At 38.3% G+C, this 20,698-nt stretch overlaps 3 protein-coding genes across 7 annotated transcripts; 1 reads left to right on the plus strand and 2 right to left on the minus strand.

Moving 5' to 3' along the window:
- Nucleotides 1–87: 87 nt before the first annotated feature.
- On the minus strand, nucleotides 88–2,517 carry LOC139782781 (uncharacterized; the record flags this gene model as incomplete). Its single annotated transcript, XM_071721840.1, has 4 exons — nucleotides 88–1,219; nucleotides 1,311–1,865; nucleotides 2,023–2,212; nucleotides 2,300–2,517. Coding segments are annotated over 4 exons (1,143 nt in total), but the record flags the coding sequence as incomplete, so codon positions are not given.
- Nucleotides 2,518–11,950: 9,433 nt separating this feature from the next.
- Anchor (integral membrane protein GPR155 homolog anchor) lies at nucleotides 11,951–17,244 on the plus strand. 4 transcript variants are annotated; one of them, XM_071721841.1, is made up of 12 exons: nucleotides 11,951–12,146; nucleotides 12,494–12,651; nucleotides 12,746–12,873; nucleotides 13,033–13,322; nucleotides 13,406–14,217; nucleotides 14,299–14,366; nucleotides 14,447–14,593; nucleotides 14,679–14,818; nucleotides 14,959–15,124; nucleotides 15,205–15,364; nucleotides 15,435–15,621; nucleotides 15,710–17,244. In XM_071721841.1, exons 2-12 carry the CDS (start codon nucleotides 12,649–12,651, stop codon nucleotides 16,021–16,023), a joined length of 2,415 nt encoding a protein of 804 aa, XP_071577942.1. In that variant the 5' UTR covers nucleotides 11,951–12,146; nucleotides 12,494–12,648; the 3' UTR covers nucleotides 16,024–17,244. The 4 variants fall into 4 exon arrangements, with proteins under 4 accessions (XP_071577942.1, XP_071577943.1, XP_071577945.1 ...); XM_071721842.1 differs by lacking the exon at nucleotides 11,951–12,146 and adding an exon at nucleotides 12,175–12,352; XM_071721844.1 differs by lacking the exon at nucleotides 11,951–12,146 and adding an exon at nucleotides 12,175–12,326.
- Nucleotides 17,245–17,511: 267 nt separating this feature from the next.
- Nucleotides 17,512–19,565, minus strand: Elp5 (Elongator complex protein 5). Of its 2 annotated transcripts, XM_071721846.1 has the most exons (3): nucleotides 19,038–19,565; nucleotides 18,522–18,670; nucleotides 17,512–18,272 (listed from the first exon to the last, which is right to left on the minus strand). In XM_071721846.1, the coding sequence occupies exons 1-3, from the start codon at nucleotides 19,096–19,098 to the stop codon at nucleotides 17,871–17,873; spliced, it is 612 nt and encodes a 203-aa protein (XP_071577947.1). In that variant the 5' UTR covers nucleotides 19,099–19,565; the 3' UTR covers nucleotides 17,512–17,870. The 2 variants fall into 2 exon arrangements, with proteins under 2 accessions (XP_071577947.1, XP_071577946.1); XM_071721845.1 differs by having other exon boundaries at nucleotides 17,512–18,670; nucleotides 19,038–19,527.
- Nucleotides 19,566–20,698: the final 1,133 nt, after the last annotated feature.

A 20,698-nucleotide genomic window follows, 5' to 3' on the forward strand; every position in this document is an offset into this window, starting at 1 on the left:
AATCGATTTTCTAAACCCGCGTATCGATGAAGGATGTTCGTAAGGCGTGTTTATTGAAGTGGAAAGTGGGGTATTATTAAGACAATATTTTGTCCCTCAAACAATTTATTCAAATAAGGTCAAATTTTGTGTTTACAATTGAAAGGTATACGTATTATTTTATTCTAAAGAAACGACGTGCGCGGGCGCGCGCACGCGACAGAACGAAAATATCCCTTGTACCAATATATAAATTTTAGTGCAGTCCTTTCTACATAAATAGTAATCTATTAACTGCATTAGTGCCAATATCTTTCAATGAAAATATTACCACACCGATCTATTATATTACCATAGAACCAAAAAACTTACATATCCAAGAATAAAAGTAAATGTAAAAAGAAGCAAAATATAACATTTAAAAATCTTGTAGTTACAAAAATAAAATGCTTCATCAGCTTCGCGTTGCATTCTAGAGAAAAAGCAAATATATAAAATCATCAGGTTTAAAATCGTGTATATTTTAGACCACTCGATCGCATCTGTTAATGTTTTCATTGAATTGCATACGCAAAACAATATTAGAATTGTCGGAAATGTCTTACGAATCTTATCGTAAAAAAGCAACGCTTTGTTATAAAAGCTGAATCATGCATTCTGAGTGAATCATGTCTGTTTTAGGATTGACGATTAATACTTTTATACGCGAAATAATAAGTTAACAATTATATCCTTCTAACAGAAGTATCGACGTACTTCTGCAGTATACAACTGCTTAAATCAATTTAAATGATTGTTTTCTTTGTACTTATCGATTTATCAGTCTGTGTATAAAAGATTCAAGCTAATTGAAAAGTGAAGAGTTTGCAAAATCACGTGACTCGTCCTGTATATGTGCAAGTATACAAGCATTGTAACAAAGCGCAACTATGACAAATAAAAGAACAAATAAGCTACGAGAGATAATAAAAGAGAAAGAACGTAAGAGGAAAGCGGGCAAAAGAAGTAACAAAACGTAACGTTGTGTCGACGCTCCATTGGTTGGAGTGACTTCGGTTTGTTAATTGTCCTCTGCTAAGGTGTTAATTGTCGCGTTAATAGCCAACAGCTGCGCCACAAATGATGAATTGCTCATGACAGTGGCCAGAGCAGAGAGGATATCTACCAAGATATCTTGCGAAATATTGAGTTGTCGAGCACATTCCGCTATCATCTCCATTTCCTCAGTGTCAGGATTTATCTGAAAACAAAGGATATTTCTGCTGTAAATTTCAAGATGTCCCCGAAGACAATTCTGATATTAACCTCGAGATTAATATCAAGAGTCGTACCTTACGCGAACCACAGAACTTGTTGAACTCGATCTTGACTCGCTTCTTCCCGTTTCCAGTCTGATAGAAAATCGTGAAGGTCTGCCTGTTGTTTATATCAAGTACGACGGGAAAGTATATGCCGGCGGTGACGTGACCCTTAGTATCTCTGGCAAGGAGACTTCTCTGATTATAAACCAAGTTTCTACGTTCCGTAACGTCAATGGCAGTTAAATATGGCCTTGCCACATAAATGAGAGCGACTTGTGTCGTCTCCAAGGCACCAGGTCGAGTTTTTCTCTCATGCCACTCGACATAATCGGGATCGTCGGCACACAGACAGTAGTTGTACTCTTTCTTACAGGTCGGCTCATCGGATTGCGTGAACCAGCCCGTGTGAGGGTATAACTTATCGGCCATCACAGTGATAACGCGCGCTACGTGGTAACCGGGATCGAGTAGCATGACGCCGCGGCGTTCGCCAATCTCGATTTTCAGGCACACTAAGACATGCTCCTTCTCGCCGCTATCTGCCGCTGGTGGACCGCCAACATAGCCGGCGATATCACCAATCGTCTGCAACAAAACATTGATATTTCTCATAAATATTATTAGTAATTTGGACAAATATTGGGTGACAAAAAGACTGGGTTTCCCAAATTATTGAACATCGCATAGCTATATAGTATCGTATCGAAACAAGGACACGAAAAATATCTCGGAAATATCTTACCTCTTCACAAGATACTAAGTAGAGGCCACTTGCTATTCCTGGGAACCGCTTATTCAATCCTGTTAATCGATGTAATAATTCAAATCCAAGACCGACGCAAGTATGGTGTTCGTGTGTTATTAGTGGCTGGTATTTCCGGTAGAATCGATCCAGCGCACTTTCTCCACTTGCAGTGTAGTCCCTGTAGAACCTGCATAATCAACATTGCAACTTTATATTGTGTCAAGAAGGGGTAAGGTACATCAGAAGAATAACGACGAGATAAGGCGTTACGTACCTGAGGAAATTGCCAATAGTGTCATAGCGATGCTCACGCAATAAGCGTTGCGTTTCAAGTTCAACGCTGCCTGCTAATTCCTCGTACTGTTCGACCGTGGAGACGGTCAGGGCTGGTGACTCGTAATGGGCCCAGACCGGCAGGGGTAGCGGAACACCCCTGATCCAGGGCCCGCGTGCCTGCCCCTGTGGCTGGCACCATATCTCTGCCGTCTCGAGTCAACTCGGCCATTCGCTGCCCCAGCGGCCAACCGTTGGCACAAAGCCATGTTCGTCCCTGCAGCTGCTTATTGGCTCTACAGGGCTCTCTCCGTGTTTTATACTCTTCTCTCGCTCTGCGTTCAACATACAAAACAAATCCGTCTTTCATTCTCTATCTTTTATTCTTTAATTACATATCTATGTACATAAATTTTTCTGTGTTTTAAAGTGAAATAGAAAGATCTTCGTACTGGGGAGAAAGAGGACAATGTAGAAAGCCTAACAACGAAAAATGATAGGAGTATGTCGGCAGATTCTCAGTGAACACAATGTCTTAAATTGGGACAGAAGACGTCTTAAAGACGTCATATAGTCTGGGTTGGTAACAGATTCGATCAGATATGCATCAGTTAGCAGACTGATATCAACTTCATCCGCATTCAGCTTATGTTCTGTCAGCAGAGCAGTCTGCTAACGTAATCAGACAGCGGATTGACAACAGAAACCGCGCAGAGCATGGACGGCTCCTGCAGGATGTGCTTGATTTCTTCCGCCAATCTGCTGTCTGATTATATTAGCAGACTCTGTTACATTTGTGTTGGCGTTCTGCCGACATCATGTGATATATCAGAACCGGCATCAAATCTGATCTTTCTGCCAACAAAATTGATAGCAGATACTTAGCAAAATCGGCTTTCGACAAACTTAGCTGTCTGGGGTGCTTTAGAAGCAAGATTGCAAAGATATTTTTGTTAACTATTTCCTTAAGTAGGCCACGATTCTCGCGTGAGTTTTTTTTGGGGGGGGGAGGGAGGAGGGAAGGAAGAGAATGTACCAAGTTCAACAGCGCGCTTTAGAAGCAAGATTGCAAGGATGTCTTTCTGTACTGTCGGGACAATCTCGTATCTGTTTAAAATACTATTTTCTTCGGAGCAATACACAGTTGGACTCCAACTGCGACGCAACGCTAAGACGCGGCGACGTTACTCCACCTCCCTCCGGGTGGTCGCGCGCGCGCGAGCGCGAGAAAAACGTTCGCGATTTTACCGTAAGTCCACTGCTATTTGAGCACACGGATCAGCACGGTGCCATAAGACAAGATCTGCGAGATGAGTCCGGAGAAGCGGATCGGATTTGTCGTCGGCTCGGTATCCAACATGGCGGTTAGGCGGTGTGTACGCTCAGAGGACGCGCGTGGCGAATCAATACACGACCAAATAGATACGTGGCGCGTGCCACGTGTCTGATCGTGGCGACCTTCGCTGTGACACGGGTATCCGCGGGATCCCCGTATTCCCCGTCCGTCTGCTCGCGTCGCAAAATCTCTCGAGCGGAGACGCGAGGAAAATCTCGCCCGCGGAATTTCTGTCGCGAAAAGGCTTCCGTACGATTGATGCGAAAACGAGCCGATATCTTTCTCCCTCAAAAGGGATCTATCAGTCAAGCTATAAGCTATAAGTGGTCAGGGACCGAGCGAAAACGCGAGGGGACATCGGGAATTCAGGCGGCCTTCTCCCCCTTCAGAACCTTTCAATCGAAAGTGGGAGGGGGGAAGGGGCAGATTCACCGAGGACAATCGTCTCGTTATTTACATTCGCTGCGCGGGCGAACTCCGTTCGCGCCGTTACTCGCCGTCGTTATGCGTAATGCGCGCGGCAGCGAATACGAGCGAGAGACGAGACGAGAGTGGACGAGAGTCATCGATGACTCGCGAGGGGGAGGCACAATGACTTCGAGGGAAAAGGGCGTGTGAGAATACTAAGAATCTTCACGGACGGTTTTGCGGGTAGGAAGAGGGAAGTGCGTTTCCGCGACACGGAGAATTGCGCGTTCTCTTTCGTCCGACTTCCGAGTACAAAAGATCTCGAAGAGGGGAAAAAGAAGAAAAGCGGAGTAACAACAACGCGGAATCTTGATAATAATCGATCACGCGGATCTCGAGCGAGATCCGCGCGGGCGTCCCTCCGATCGAACAACGCCTCCCTCGCACTTACCCATACAACGAGCGCACCAAACAAATAAAAACTTTCTCTCCGCGCGAGCTTTGTTCGGCAACTTCACGTATCCGAACTCCAAGTAGAACTGAGAGGTGGGACGCGAGCGTAAGGTTATATACGTTCGGCAGCCCCTCTTCGTCCCTGCCGCTCTTTCGGTCGTGCCCCCTTCCCCCCTCTCCCTCCCTTTCGATCCCTCGCCCACCACACCACGCTTGTCATACTTAACGCGTTTCTCCACGTGATCGCGATATACCCGTCATTCTTGACTGAAGTTCTCTAATACAGCGTACAGCGGCACCGCAAGGATGCAATTATCTCGCGCCGATAACGTGCCCAAGGCCTTTCGTTTCTCCTCCTCGTTTTGTTTCCTTTTGTTTTTTCCGCGCTACTTCGCCATTATTTGCGCATTTCGTGTTTATTTGTAAGCGATTCGAGGAATAACATTTAAAAGCGTCCCACGAAGAGAGAAATTCGGGGAATTTTAGCCAGCGGCGATAATTTAAATTCCATTTAAATTCGACATTTAACTTTATAGATTTCAAAAACAGTAGATTCAACTTGAATCCAGAATTACACTTTTGCGTAATCGATCGATCTTTTGATTTTATCGATATACATATGGAACGTGAAGGTGTCGACGGATTAACTAGTTGCCTCGTGAAGTTGCTGCTTTTCTCAATTAATTATGAATGCACGAATGACTAGATATCATTCTGCAATGTATACGAAAAATAATTGCACAAGACTTATTTTACGTTTAAATTTTAAGGTTTTCTACCGACAAAATTTCGACAGATATGTCTGTTTGCAAATAAATACGTTCCTTGAAGCTTGAAAATTGTTTTCTTTTTCTTTGTCTGCCACTCGCGCACAAAGAAAATAATTGTTGCCTTTATAACACATTCGACATTCCGAAGAAATCACTCAGAGACACGTGGCGCATTCACTCCAGTGAACTATATACTGGAATGTGTTGGAATGTGAACTTTACTCTAGAAGAAAACGGGACGAAAAGATGCAAAATTATAACCAGAAGAACTAATAATCGTTTTTTTTCTATTGTTGTACTCTTCGAGAACAATAAACTATTGACCAGTCAAAATTCGCTAAACAGAGACATAAACAATCCCTATTATTCCCTAATCAACCTGTCTTTTTCTTCTTGCTGCCCGGGCGCTATAAGCATATGGCTGCGTCGACATTCCAGTATAGTTCACTGGTTCGCTCGTTACTATTCATTATAAATATTATAATCGCCCACGCGTAGTGCACACATGTGTATAGCATATGTGCGTATTTATATATACGGATAGAAAGGGCGCCAGTTGCTTCGTAGAAAATGTACTTGTCATGGAATGTTTTTTAAAGGATTGCAGCTTATGGCGGTCGAGGTCACGCTCGAGTGCGATTGGTCGATGAAACGTCGCGCCTCCCGAAATTCTCAGCTGTTTCGTATCGCGCGAATGTGTCTGCGGTGAACGTTCGATGTTGCCTCTGACGTCACGAGATCAACGGTAACGGCCGCTTCCACGAAATACGGGGGCGAGTCCGCGACGCGAAGTGCTTTGTGCTGAGCAGCAGTGCCGGCTCTACGCGCGGGTCGGACCCGAGGCTTAGGGGCGGAGAGGGGGACGAGAAAATGCGAGAAAAATATTTCATCTGCCGATTTGTTATTTTTAATCGATCCTCACGAGCGGGGAACCTACGTTGAGTAACACCTTCGTTCGACTTCAGAGTCCACGTCCGCGCGAACAAGATCCTTCAGTGGCTATTTCGAATGGCCTTGAACGTCGCGCGATTACGCGGCTTCAATTAGCGCGACGCGCGGTCGTCGTGGAAAATTGTTAAAGCGGTCTCTTCATCAGGAAATTGCCAAAACGATAAATCGTTACGAGCAACCGCTATACGTATATTTTGTTGCGCGTTGCGCAAGTTTTCGCGCGAATAACTTTTGCCTTCGTGCCGAGACGTTTGCCGTAATTGCCGTCGAACGGAACGGACTACGTCAGCTGCTTATTTCCAAATTTCAAACACGTGGACAACACGAAATTTGTCTCGCCGACGAATCCGTGTTATTGCTTCTTTAGATTACTTACGTCGGTATCGATCCGAAATTTTATTAGACATTATTATTAACAAAATTATTTGCCAGCTATCTTTCTTTGACATTAATGACGAAAATGCTGAATTTCTAAACGGATTTCGTTATCGAAAGGGTAAAATGGCATGTAATAATCTTGCAAATGCGGTAGTTGATCGTAAATGCGGGAAGCGACAAGACGTTATATACTTATGGACAGCTGTGGATTTCGAAATTTACAGTTTATCTGAATGTCAGCGATTCTTTTTGCACGCTCGCCTTATTTCGCGACATTCACAATATATCTCGCTAGATCGATGACGGCTCCGGCGACGTCGCCGGCCTCTCGCATACGGACAAAGAAATGCAAGGCTGTGTCTGCGTTAAACACGACTATCGTCCACGTGATTATTATATGACCCGATTAGAACCTACGGCGTAGTATAAACGCCATTTGCACATGAGAATTAGATATGACCCAATCGCCCCGCATTCTCCACGTGCTGCGTAGAACACGTTTCCCGCGTTTATGTGTCTGTTACGGCGCGGCGCTATTTCTGTCTATTAGCATTTTCGAGCCGAGATACGGAAAACATCCCTTTGCAATATATTGCGCAAGAGCGTCTCGTCTCCGACTTTCGACGTACCGAGAACCGAACACGGCTAACTTATAGGTACACGTGCCACGTCATCGACGGATTTAATGTTATTTGACTTTGCTGGCAGCGGACGCGTTATTATTATTGCATTACGTTTGTTGACTTTTGCAATCTTATATAATATACAGTTATGTATTTTTTCTTTATAACTTCTGTATAATTTCTTTTTGTATATATAAGAAAAATAATTAGAATAATAACTTTTGCATTGTTTTTTACAAGAAGTAAAAGATCCCGCACAATTTATATGAAAGTTTTCGGTCACAAGTGCAAACTCGTATAGACAAACATACGGACACGGTTCTTGTGAAGGAGAGTTTTAAATGCTTATAATTCAGAAACTATAATCATAGAAAGTTGATAAAATTTAAGACTTTTCATCAGGGACACAAAAATTATACGACATATCACAAATTCAAGCAATGACCGAAAACTTTTTCTCATATAAATCGTGCGGGGTCCTTGCAATTAAATTACATAATATTCTATATATAGGTAATCATATTTATATATAACTGTTTATATGTAATTATATATGGGCATGTTTTTCTCACTTTCTCAAACTTCACTTTTTATTTAAAAAAAAGATGCGAAAATTATTTTTTTAATTATTTTAATTTTAATTTTTATTATTTTTCTTGTATATGCGCAAACAGATTATACAAGAGAAGGAAAACATATATATATATTTTTTATACATAATTATATATGAAAAATTTTTTCCTAAGCTTTTTTTATATAAAATTGTTCTTGAATATAATTGACATCAACTTATCTAAATTGAGATATTATTCGCAAATGCATGTACACACACGAATAATATCGGACCATGTATGTATTTTTATGTTTGTATACGACCCTAATATGATTGTATTAGGTAAACACCTAAATTTGCATAGTAAGGCATTAAAATGCTCCCACGCCGTAAAACATACAATATATAATTTATATAACAGTGTAAAATCGATTAGAAACGATGTTTGTTACGTAGGAGCAATTAATTGAAGTATCCGCCGTCGGTGATTGATAAAGGCGGTTCTTGGTACTGTGTTTCATTCGGGATTATTATGACTCACGCCAATGACGTAAACCGCATGATATGTTTATCATTCGCGGTAGATATACACTTACACACGTGTGTGCATTAAGTGATTGTCGCGATATTTGCGAAAATATACAAAACGATGCCTTTGCGCTCCCCTATTCGATCTCGCCCGGTAATTTCGGCTTAAAATACTCCCAGATCGTATATCGACGTGATATGTAGTTACACGACAAATATTCCACAGGGTGTGTTTCGCGCTCTCTGAAGTTCCGAGCGCATTCTAAATATTGAAAAACAGGAACGTAGAAAAGAATATTAATTCTGGAGGTCGATTGTGTATCTTGAAAGGTGAAATTCACAAGGCGAAAATTACAAAAGTGAACGGATTTACTAAATTTCAACATATGAATTAAATTATATAGATATATTCTAGTGAATTTTCTTACTTTTGTAATTTTTACCTCGTTTCAAGATACACAAATCGACCCCCTGATTTTTAAAACATCGCGTATTGCCTTCTCCTAAATAAGAGAGAACTTCTAAACATATTCGATCTTATCATCAACTATAGGCCTGCAAACTGCAATTGGTTGCGGAAAATCATATAAGCTTATATTCGCGAACGCGGCTTCCTTTCCCTCGCGTTATTGGCCGCGAGAATGCGGTTGAATGCATTTTTCTGATGAGTCAGGAAACGAGGAACTTGTTCGATCGAACAGACCGGATGTAAGTTTCACGAAAATACGCGATCTCAGCGGTCAGCGGGACGTGTACCTACGTACTTATTTGTTTGGCGATCGCAATTCTACCTCGGCCTCTGCTTGCGTAAGCGCGAACAAGCACGCGTCGCGCGTCGGTGTGATGATAGAGGAATGTATAACATACGTACCAGGTGTTCGCGAGAAAATTATATGGCTCAAGGAAAATATTGCGTGATAAAAGGACAGCGCAGCGCAACGCGCTGCAGAACTGTAAAATTGCGGCGCAATTTCGCTGCGCTGTTAAGCGGAAAATCCGTACGAGCGTGATATATAGTATGTATGTGTATCGTCGCACATATTTGTTGACTTGTCTGCGCGAATCGTAAACGATAATGGCTTTTCTAAATCTTTGCTTTTGTGACGTGAGACACTAGGTTTGTCGGTTCATATTTGTGGAAAATATTCAAAAAATTTGCAGGGGCGTATGAATGACAACATGCATATGTCTAAAAGACGTTTTAAGGACATCTTTAAAACTTTTTGAATAGACTTCTGAAAGTTGTCTTTTATAAGACATTTTTTGGAGCATGTAGTTATTATATTTTATTGACTGTAACACATTTACCGATTAAATATGACGATTACATATGACAATGGCTAATTTGAATATAACATAGCTTATAAAATATTTATTGCCAATTAATTTGGTTCTCAGATATTTTGCATTATTTAATGTCACAACGACACAATTAAAGGCGAAGCTGTTTGGAAACGCGTTAACAAGAGAAAGACTACGAGATAGAAGCTAGAATTATCTGATAAATCGATATACCAGCTAGATAATTAATTTTATGTAACTTTGCTAACGACAAAACTGATTTTTACATTGTAATAGATAGGTTTTGTTATCAAAGTTACGTAAATATTAAATTATATACCGAGTTATCTCAAGCAATATTAATTCTTCTTCCGTATTTTTTTCTTGTTATTGCGTTTCGGTATCATTAATTTTTATTTCACGATATATCTGAAAATAATCCAAAATAAAATGTCTTATAAGATGTTTTAATGGTTTTTGAGTATTTTCGTGGTCAACTTTGCATATAACTAATTTAACCATGTACAAATACGCAGATGTATTGCGCATTAAAAAACTATATACACATATATTGCAGTTGAAATCATGTCTTATCTAATCTGAAATGGATTAGTCATTACGATGTTTTAAATGACGTACGTCATTATTTTTACGTGGCAGACACACGCTGTTCTCGTTATCGAATATTTACTATGTAAAAACTGAGAAAAAAGTTGCGGCTTGATGAGATACAGAAAGCAAGTCAAGTGGGTGATGAGAGGCTCTGATTTTTATTCTTAATTATCTGATAACAATATTAAAATATGAAACACGGCAGAAGAATGAAACTGAAAATCAGTAGAATAGTTGAATCTCTTATCTTCAATAAGGTATTACCAGAGATACGATCTATCTTACAAATAATTGCGTTCGTAATCCAAGTTTCTGGAAAATTTATAAGACACCATTTCACCGGTCGCTTTGCGCGATTTACGCAAATCTTATTAACGAGCAAGGTAACTGCGCATAAATGAAATCTAGCTTTTAATCCTACGCCAACGATAATACGACTATTTCGAGCAATAGGTTTCGCATGATATTTCAGGAACAAAGCGCAGCCTTCACATTTAATTAATGTTAAATATTTTTCAAAATAGTGAAAGTTTGTGTGCATGGTTAACACATAAATGTTATTCCTTCGTTATCTAACACTTTACATATATATAGCTGTCTTAATTAATATATATATCTAAATATTGTCTACTTATAATTGTATTTAAATATGAATGCACACTCAGAATCGTTAACACTTTCGCGTGAATTTATCGCATGTATACGTTGTTTTTGATATAGGACGGTATACGTTCCGATATAAGCTCCCAAAATTACATATTAAGGCATTATTAATGAGTTCGGGTCATGTGACGTCTTTGCCGACATTTTGACGACAAAATAATGACAAGTTACGTCAGCTTGCTACTTCTGGGGTATAAATCAATATCTTTAATTTCATATCGATATAATATATATATCATGTTTATAATTCAAAATGCGTGAATTATAAGAGAAAGAAGAAGTGAACAAAGTATAAACAAACGCGTTGAGTATTTTCGCGCTTGTTTATACTTTTGAACATCGACCGCAGGGGTTCGATTCTTGAATTCATTCGCAAGAGAAACGCTCGCAAATTCTCGCTCTTACAGAAAAGTTGCAAGTTGATTGGTTATCGTATGGCTTTTAGCTAATCAACTTGTAGATTCTTCGCAAAAACGGAATTTGCACACACGTTTATCTGGCGAATGAATTCAAGAATCGGGCCCCTCTAATCTCGTACCTGGACGCGCGATTGTTTGGCGCGGGTCACGTGACGCCGCGGAGCCAATCGCCATGCATTTCGCGCGATTGTGGCGGCCGTTAAAGGCCTTTGCACAATACCAGGCAACAGGCAATAGGAACAGAGAATAGAAATCAGAAATCATGTATAAATGCAGAACAAACAGCTACTACGTTTACGCGGAGTAAATTATCATAAGTTACTACAAAATCCCGTTTACCCGAAAAAAAATCCCGTTTACGCGAAGGAATTATCGTAAGTTACTACAGAAGTAACGCTCGCGTAAACGTAGTAAGAATTTCCGTTACGTTGAAAATTCTGTGCCTATTACTACGTTTACGCGAGCGTTACTTCTGTAGTAACTTATATACGATGATTCACTCGTTTACGCGGAGTAAATTATCGTAAGTTACTACAAAATCCCGTTTACGCGAAGGAAAATCCTGTTTACGCGAAGGAATTATCGTAAGTTACTACAGAAGTAAAGCTCGCGTAAACGTAGTAATTGTGCAAGGGCCTTAATTTTCGCGACTGCGCGGAATCACCTGGTCTTGCGTCGTGCGTGACTTCGCGCTCGTCGTGAATGGCCTACGCTACGCCGGACTTTGCTCCTGCGTAGCGGTTTAATAGAATCTATTCATTTCACGGCGCAAAAATCCAGATAACTTGCACGATATTTTTCGTTTGCCGCATTCCGCAGGGCGGAAACATGCATCCCGACTAACCGATTTTTTCATATGCAGTGATATTTTAGGTAATAATTGGTGCTACGAGTGTCGATTCATGATTTTGAACATATGTTCGAATATTGGCGAGAACTTGGACCGGCGATCGACTGTCGGGGGAGAAGAAAATGCTGATAATTTAATCTCGCCTCTTCTCCGCCGACGAAGCATTCTCTGTACTGGCCTTACATAAGATGCATACTCTTCGCGTGTGTTTTTCTGTGCATATCGAAAAGTACATATATCACTTCACGATTCTTTGATCTTCCTTGTTCTCTATGAACGTTACCGAGAAATCTGATAGAATGCAAGTCGGAATTGAACGTGAAAGGATTTTGCAATTACGCAAGGAGCTGAGAAACATTTGTGCTTGCAGGTTGTTTTATAATTTTGAGACACACGTATCCTTTCCTGATATTAATGGAGACATGAGGACAATGCCATACGAGTTCATTGCGCAAGGGGATCAGTTTTATAGCGTTAACGATATATTAAAGAGATGATAATACTTTTCACATTATAGCAGAAAAAATGGTATATAAATTACAGATATATAAATCACTGTTATCTTCAAGTTAATGTTACGTAAAACATAAGTTATATATCTTGTACTTTCTTCCCAATTTAGATTAGTGAAGGAAATACCGTATCGACATCTTTGTCGTTAAGCACAAATCAATATGCAGAGACGGAGAGTGAGCCAACTGATAACTTGTATCTTGCGCTGATACAATGCTTCGGTATTATACTATGCGGGTAAGGATACGCTTCTGCCCAGGATAGCCTGAAAAACTTTATTAAGAGTTTGAATATGCACTAAAATCTGCACAACGTTATTTTTAGGCTCCCTCCTATAAATTTGAATAAAGATTTTATATCTTATGACGCATGACTTTATGATTTTACATTTTACAGATATGTAGCAGGAAGATTCGGTGTGATAACGAAGACAGAGGCGAATGGCATGAATACTTTTGTCGGCACTTTTGCTTTGCCGTCTTTAATTTTTATGTCCCTGGCGAAACTCGACTTTACGCTGGTTAATTGGAAATTTCTTCTCGCCGTATTGCTCGCCAAGAGCTGCGTCTTCATCGCTGTGCTTGCGGTTTCGTTGGTAATCAAGAAGCCATCAAATCCTGGACGCTCTGCGCTCTTTGCAATATTTACCACTCAGAGCAATGACTTCGCTATTGGATATCCGATGAGTAAGAATAAAAGCACGTTTGTGCGCGATTCCACAATGTTCCGTATTATCTAATATGCCTCATATTGAATATCACTATTTCAGTTTACGCTCTCTATGGAAAAACGCATCCGGAGTACGCCGCTTATCTGTATTTGATGGCTCCCATATCACTGGCAATTTTAAACCCAATTGGTTTTATATTACTGGAGATAAATAAACGACGTGTGGAGGAGCACACAAGTTGTAGAGACATGGTTTATTCCATCGTGAAGGGCGTCGTGCTAAATCCCGTGCTTTTCATGACGGTCTTGGGCATTATAGGAAATCTTATCTTCAAACACAATGTACCACATTTGCTCGCCGCGATACTCGAGGTGCTCGGCAATGCTTTCTCTGCTAGCGCATTGTTCCTCCTCGGCTTAATGATGGTAGGGAAGATACACAAATTAAAAGGTACAGCGCTGGTTATCCCGGGTATACTGATCTCGGTGAAGCTGCTAGTCTTGCCTCTAGTCATAAGAGAGTCTATAATTCTTTTGAACGCCGGCGATAATGTAACAGAGACGAGAGATTTGAGTACCTACGGCTTTCTGTATGGTACAATCCCGACGGCACCGGCTCTATTTATTTTCACTTTACGATACAATCTCGAGATCGACTTAATTGCATCAGCTATGGTAGCTTGTACGTTTCTCTCTGCACCGCTTATGTTTGTATCGGCTAAAGTAATCAATGCAGTTTCCGCTGGAATGACACCAGTTAGTTATGCGCGGCAGCTTAACATTTTTTCCTTCGATATAAGCGTTGTGTCAGCAACAGCTTGTATATGGTTGTTGATATGTTTCCTTGGATTTGGACGTAAAAGGTACAACCAAGTCACTCACCGATGCACTCTCTGCCTCGTGATTGCACAGGTATGTTTTACATATTCAGTTTATTGCAAGTATATACATTTCTACGTATTCAGTTTTGTACAAAAAATTTTTTATTTTCAGTTCGCAATAGCAATAGGTGTGATAATGTGGTCAAAACTTGATTCAAATAACGATCAGACAATATTATGGTAATCATAAAACTTTAAATGGTTATTCGGTGACTTTTATCAAATAAAATTTCTTCATTAATCATTCTTATTAATTACAGGTATATTCAGTTTATTCTAATAACTACTGGTGTATATGCCAGCAGAATATGGACAACCGCAATTGCAGCAACATTACTATTTCTGAGTTCGCGCTCATTATCTTTCGTTGAAAATCTAATTAAATGGTTTTATCCTCTTGGATGGGGGTACGAACATATTAGCTTACTTTAAATTCCATATCTCACTATATTCGATGTCTATTATATATATAATGTGTGTATTAATTTACAGGGTGCCACTTCTAATGGTGACATTAACATGCATCACTGTTAGATTAAATCCATCTGATCTTGATTTTAAAAATCCGAATTTTCAATTAGGCAGGACTCAAGCTGCTGTATCTTCATTCGTATTAATATTCTGCTTTATAGGTATGTTACGAGAAGTGTTAATTTATATTTTCAGTACAAGCAATTTTTATTTTTCAAATTACTATTATTACGTTGTGTCATTGTGAAGTACGTATTTAGAATCTTAGATAAAAATTTTGTAATAACTATTCTGTCCACAGTGACACTAGGTTGTTTGGTCTTACAACAGAGATATGAAAGAAGGCACAATGCGATGTCATATGAACATCTGAGGAACAATGCAGTACAGTCTACAATCGAAAGTAATGAAAGAACCGTAGTAGATGTGGAAGACTTAGTTTCTCCATTAATTGATGCAACACCCAGGTAAATCCATTCAAAATAAGAGTAGGTAAATGTGAAGAAATCAAGAATCTGTAAATTACTGTTGATATAAACGCTTTTAGGTTTGGCTGTGAATTTCAAAATGGTTGTCCGAATGGAGCATGCAGAGCTGGTGAAGATGGAAGTAACTGTGAGGAGGAAAATGGAACAAACGCAAATAACGATCCTCAGATTTTGCGACATCTGGTTCTTCTTATTTTGCTGTTATGCTCCATGTTTATTGTACGTAAATTATTATTTTCTTTACTTGGATATTAAGATCGTAAAATTAATTTTTATATACATATTACAGGGCTTATCGATATCCGTGGGAACATTAATAATGGAACAGCTAACTGGCATTTATGCCGAGCTTGCCTTCTTAGATGTGACTTTGAATTTCGGACAATCATTAATAGCGTTTGCTATTTTTGGATTAGATCCTAGTTTGGGTAAATTAGGATGTTGGCTGCGGAAAATATGCAGAAAATGGCAATGTGGTACAGTACCTTTATGATATAATACACATTTTATATTATTGATCGATTTTATACATATATATTTAATAATATTTTGTAATTTTGATAGGAAGAGAATTGGAACTTCCTTGTGAGGAAGCTCTCAGTCCAGAAGTAAAAGAGATTCGAGAACAATTTAGTCGATGTCACTTAGACGCGTGTCGAGCACGCATATCCATGTGCCGTAGGCGATTATTGAGGGTATACAGAGGAGTCTTTTCAGGAACAGATTTGGTCAACTGGTTGCTCGAAGTTGGCATTGTCAATAACCGAGAGGATGCCGTGCAATATGGTCGCTGCTTGTTAGAGAGCAGAGTTCTGCAACATGTCGATGGTACACACCACTTCTACGACCAAAATCTCCTGTACACGTTTAATGCATAATTTTATGCAATTTCCGAACGTTTGGTAAAATTTTTCCGACAAGACAAGATAGTTCCATTTGTATTACATTTCAGACAATAGATATTCGAATGAGGAACAAAAATAATTTTATTATAATGATAATTGACAGCATATAGTCAAACCTCGATGTTTCTTATTTATTTGGTCTGAGCAATCTCTTCATTCCTAGTCTTTTCAATTTTCACATATTTTAGTGATATGCACAAAATGGAAATGTACACAATCATATCAGTCATGTGTATCCATAATTTCTTTTTCTTCTTTTCGGATTTCCTTGATGGAACAAATTGCCTAATTTTTGTTTACGAAGCGTTCATAATTTCACTAGTCTCTTTCATTTCATTTGTACATCAAACAGTAAGTATAAAGTAACAAGGGGAAAAAGAAGTTAAATTTATAGAGGCTGAATTGATCGAGAGTAGATGCGCTATGAATACAAAGGTTTGATTATATATATACGTTGAAAATAATTTATAAAAGTAAACACGTAACAAATTAGTTGAACAATTTTGTATAGTTTTATATTAGTTATGTTTAAGTGGTGCAGTTTATAGAAAATATTTTTCGGATTATATAAATGATATTTCTCCACTTCTCGTGGAAAAATATCATTTATCGATGAAAATGACATCTTTTTGAACATTTACAGTAATAAAATGCGATGTAATTTACGTTGCATAGAGTAGACATATTCCTATTAATTATTATTATTATTATTGGAGAACAGCAACAGTATTAGGTACAATTTAACTAGTTTACTGTGACTATAAAATGAGTAAAGGCTGTGTTTAGTATATGTCACATTGCACTCTCAACACATAGTTTAACAATTGAATTGTTCTAATACTAAAGGAAGCTATTTTTATATAAAGATCTTGATTATTTATTACGATACATTTAATTAAGAATGTGATATAAGTGTCAGGGAAATGATGATTGAACAACAAAGAAGTCGAAGAAGATTAATATGGAAAATATTTAAATCGTCTTGGCAATGTTAATTATATTGAACAGGCCATTAAGGATTACGGAGTAATGAAACGTCTCGAAAAACTTAAAAATTTATTGTAAATTTCTATTCATGATTTTATTCTGTATATTGTGAATGTTTATCGTTTTATTTATTAAAATAAATCTGTGTTATAAGTGCTGTGTAAGTTGATGTGTGTGAGTAATAAATATACGACAATTATATCAGAAGTGCAATAAAATTTTTACCCTTTTCTCAGAGGAGCATGTACATCAAACGTTGTGATTGTCCAAAAATTCGAAAATTAAAAACTTGTTGTTACAGCAAGAAACTCCAATAACGTTTTCGATTTAAGCAGGTTTGAGTCACTCCGGAAGTGATTAACGCTTTCTAGATCACTAGAGAAGTAAGATATCTGAATCATAAATTGATAACACTAATACAATGCATTATAACTAAGGATGAGATCAAGTTCAATATGTACTTCAAAATCCGAGTCAAATTCATTAATCATTTATTTTCTAGGGGATTCGAGTAATATTCATAAGAAATAATATTTCATACACTGCACTTGCGAAGTAATCGATTCCGACAATTTAATTTCGAATTTTAGAAAAAAAAAGTTTTTATCGCTTTTATTAAAGATATAACTCAAAAAAAGATTCAACTTTCTGTCTCTTTCCAATCCATGTAATATATATTTTTGTATTTCTCTCTAAGAATTCACCCTCAAAATTCGGAAAAATTTATCTCCCAATAAAATATAAAAAATATGCGCTTAACAAGTTTTTGTTTTATATAAGATATATGTTATATTATATAGTTTTTGCATACAAATTCTTTTATTTTTATAAACTTATATGCACAGATCATCATCAGGATCCTCTTCATCTATATCATCTACATCTTCCGGTTGATAAAATATCCTGGATGTATTTGTTGCATTCAAAGTGTAGGGTAAAGGTGTCTTGTCCCTTTGGTCCATCTCCTGAGCGCTCATTTCTATTTTAAACGACGCTTCAATCTTTACTGGTTCTGGTTCCGTCTTGCGGATGCTTGGTACCACAACTTTTTCAGCATTGATCCGATAAGATTCAATATCCTGCCTTATTATTTCTGTTTGGCATATCATGGAACCACCCGACTTTCTATGGGTGAGCTTTGCATTATAAATTAAATTGTTTGTAGGGTTGACTCCGGTAAACCTTTCCAGTTTGACATAAGTAGTGCCGAAAGTCTCGATTGCGGGAACTTTGATCTGCATGAAATCCCTCCGATAAATACATATCAATTGCGACACTTGCCTACTTAACTTCTCCACAAACCGCAGAGCTTTTCCCAAACCCACATACAGAACCAAAGAACTCAAACAATTGACAATGACCGTATTTTGAGGCTTCAACTTGACAGTTTCGAGTATATAATCGAGATTTTCCAAGTCTTTTTTTATATATATACTCTCAATGTTTTCAGTCGGATAAACATTATAGTAATCGTGCAAGTTTACATTCGGTGATGTGAGCGGTTTTGGTTCGTTGTCGTACCAAGCCTTTGGATCGGAAAATGACAACAAATCGATATTGTAGTCAGAATTCTTCTCCTTCCACACGTTCACCCATCCAGCTATCAACGCTGTCGCATGCGTTACATCTAGACCTATGCAAAGAAATACAAAGAAATTAGGATTTACAAAAAGTGTAGATTAATTTAGATTGTACTTAACTCTCCGTCTATATATGGTTTTTTTGCGCTCTCAGAGTGTATACATGGGTCTGTCACGTTCGACGCTATTTTTCCCTATCTTAAAGTATTTTAAGAAATCTGAAAAAATTCATGAAACATCTGTCTACATTGTAGTTGACGATTTTATAGTTATTTTGATAAACAATATTTATTTAATACAACGTTTATTCCTGGCAGGTTTGCAAGTTTTACAATTACGAGCAGATATTTTGGGCTTGGACACCGTAGACCCATGTATACAGACGGAAGGTTAATAAAGGAATACTTAATAAAGGTTAACCTTCGTCTATAACAATTACTTTCGCCCCATCTAGCAAAGGTAATGTTTCCACGAGTGACATTCTTGTTGTACAAGTTGTAGCTTTGTAAAAAAAATAATAAGTGTACAGCAAAGTTATTAATTAATAAAAAAACACGGACGATAGAGGAGCCTTCATTGTTGTTCTCCTAAAGAGTCGCACGTGCGCGACGCGTGGAACTGCGATATCTGCTATTTTTGGATATTTGGAATATCGCCGACATGCCTCTCGTAATCTTGTCAACAGAATTTATCTAACGCGTGTCTATTTCTCGTTATACGGTGTGTCACGGGCGCGAAGCGGCAAACTGTAAGTCCGACGGACGCTCAGCTTCTCCGAACGCATTGGCATTTGGCATCACGCGAAATCCAGGGAATATGAGAGAATAAACATAACCACGTCAGCAAAATCATATTATGACGAACGCGAGAATTTGAGTCATCCTAGCGAGATACGAGTTCCCAGTTTTTTATGGAAATATCATTAATAATAATCTTTGATAAGGATAGGGTAAGGAGAAGTGAGGAGAAGTCATCAAAGAACGAGAAATTCCCAATTATTCAATAAAGAAATAAAAATATATGCGCTAATGTAGGAATATGTGCGCGATAGTATCGAGGTTCTGAGGTATCGATAGCGAATGTCGTCAAGATTCAAAAGATCGATTCTCGATAAGTATTATTGTTTATAATAAACTCCTTTATGGAATCTGAAAAGTAATCGTAAAAGCCTTTATCGTTTCGAGTAAATCTTCCGCTTTTTTATTGGCTTATCTTCAACGGAATCGATACCATTAATCAATATTTGTAAAGAGAGATGAGTAATGGGAATTAATATTAGTGATATTAGATATATCGATTATCGTGAATGGCCTTAAATGACGCGATCTTTTTAATAATGCAACGTATTGTATTATAATTTGTTAATATTTGAATACTTTTATAAATATTTTATCTTTTTGGAGTTCAAGTTCTTCCTTTTCTATTTTTATTTCAGTTTTATTTCATAAGAAGTATTAAAGGAAGTATTAATTTAAGAGGAAAAGAAGTTAAGTAAAAGAATAATGGACGCAAAATCTGCTCTTAATATATCATATATCTTATTGCACTTTATTGCATTTAATCGGGACAAAAAGGAGAAAATCGAGGAAAATTGAAAGATGCATAAAAGAAGCAATTAAAGAGCATTTAAACATCGATATCTCGTTTGAACATCGGCACGAACCAAAGGAACAACAGTCGCGTCGTGTTCTCTTCGATTGTGGCGACTCTGTGGCGATCCTGAAATTTTATGCTACCAACTTCATCATAACGTCAATTTATCAATTTGGTAATTATGCAGAGATACGAACCACTCTCCGATGACCTTGACCTTGACATATGTCGTCAAGGTTACCCTTCTGAGTGACTTTTTGAAGATTTTAGCCGTCTTTTTCTCTTTTTTCTTCCAATGTGGATTTAAAAAGATAAACTTTGAACTAGTGCAAGCCGGTTTAGCAATAGAAAACAGACCCAAAATTTTCATACAAATTCTAATTAAAAATATAAAAAATTCTGAGTCATTTTTCCACCAGGATTTACGCGCTCCCACACGAGATAGCGTCAGCTGATTGGTCCGATGGTGGCGCCATTCAATCGCGCGC

This window comes from Temnothorax nylanderi, unplaced genomic scaffold, assembly GCF_030848795.1.
Source record: "Temnothorax nylanderi isolate EJ_2023f unplaced genomic scaffold, tnyl_v1.0 TNYL_tig0439_pilon, whole genome shotgun sequence".
NCBI classification, from domain to species: Eukaryota; Metazoa; Arthropoda; class Insecta; order Hymenoptera; family Formicidae; genus Temnothorax; species Temnothorax nylanderi.

What these genes read in the sequence shown, in the direction of transcription:
- Elp5 (XM_071721845.1), bottom strand. Translation starts at nt 19,098, where the DNA reads ATGTCACTCGTGGAAACATTACCTTTGCTAGATGGGGCGAAAGTAATT. An exon ending in AGTAATTGTTATAGACGAAG is followed by an intron (nt 18,671 to 19,037) that starts GTTAACCTTTAT and finishes TTCTTTGCATAG; the next exon opens with GTCTAGATGTAACGCATGCG.
- Anchor (XM_071721841.1), top strand. An exon ending in TTTTATCCTCTTGGATGGGG is followed by an intron (nt 14,594 to 14,678) that starts GTACGAACATAT and finishes ATTAATTTACAG; the next exon opens with GGTGCCACTTCTAATGGTGA. An exon ending in TTAATTGATGCAACACCCAG is followed by an intron (nt 15,125 to 15,204) that starts GTAAATCCATTC and finishes AAACGCTTTTAG; the next exon opens with GTTTGGCTGTGAATTTCAAA.